Below are 645 nucleotides of genomic sequence, written 5' to 3'. Positions count from 1 at the left end.
GCCACCGCCCGCCCCTCGCCCCCGCCCGCCCCTCGCCACCGCCCGCCGCCCGCCCACCTCCCCGCACACACTTGCCCCACCGGATCCTCATCTCCTTATTACCTCCAGGCAAGAGCAGGGAGGCCGAGGCAGCGGCAGCCTGGGTAACTGGGATAAAGGGCACGTTGAAGCTGAACTCCGTGGCCGAGGAGGAGAAAAGTAAGTTAGTGCCCGACGAGGAGGTGGAAGCTGCGCCTCCGCCACCGTTAGGTTTCCTCTCAGCCATGGCTGCGGCCCACCTTCCGTTACACGTCTACTGGGGGCCGGTGCGGAACCACCAGCCGGAAACCGGTCACGGTAGGGGCCAACAAACTTCCGCACTTGCGCACAAGGGCCGGAACTCCGGACGGCTGGTCAGCCTCCCTCTGCCTTCTCCTACAAGCCGCCAGGAACCAACATGGCGGCGCAGGCTTCACGCCCGGGTCCTAGCACGTGACACCCTCGGCCGCTGCCGGGGCCGGAAGGGAGGCAGAGGTGGAGGCTGCGACTGGGGTTGGAGCATGGGTGAGGGAACGCTTCTGGTTGTGAATCAAAGTACGAATCGGCACTGAAAATCTCGGGTTGCGGGGGGCTGTCTAGGCTTCCTGAAAGTACCCACAGAAGCGT

The 645-nt window shown here is 65.1% G+C and overlaps 1 protein-coding gene across 4 annotated transcripts in view; it reads right to left on the bottom strand.

The window, feature by feature from the left end:
• The window catches only part of SEC23IP (SEC23 interacting protein), a 50092-nt gene extending 49768 nt beyond the window's left edge, over positions 1-324 (bottom strand). For all 4 annotated transcript variants that reach the window (XM_024755950.1, XM_024755949.1, XM_024755948.1 and 1 more), the window contains exon 1: positions 103-324. In XM_024755950.1, coding sequence (XP_024611718.1) covers positions 103-265 — 163 coding nt within the window. In that variant the 5' untranslated portion in view covers positions 266-324. The remainder of the gene's footprint in view (positions 1-102) is intronic.
• Between the last annotated feature and the right edge of the window lie 321 nt (positions 325-645).

Source organism: Neophocaena asiaeorientalis, unplaced genomic scaffold (assembly GCF_003031525.2).
Source record: "Neophocaena asiaeorientalis asiaeorientalis breed wild unplaced genomic scaffold, Neophocaena_asiaeorientalis_V1.1 scaffold85, whole genome shotgun sequence".
Classification (NCBI taxonomy): Eukaryota; Metazoa; Chordata; class Mammalia; order Artiodactyla; family Phocoenidae; genus Neophocaena; species Neophocaena asiaeorientalis.
Note: the sequence above shows the minus strand (reverse complement) of the source record. Positions and strands in the feature narration are given on the sequence as shown.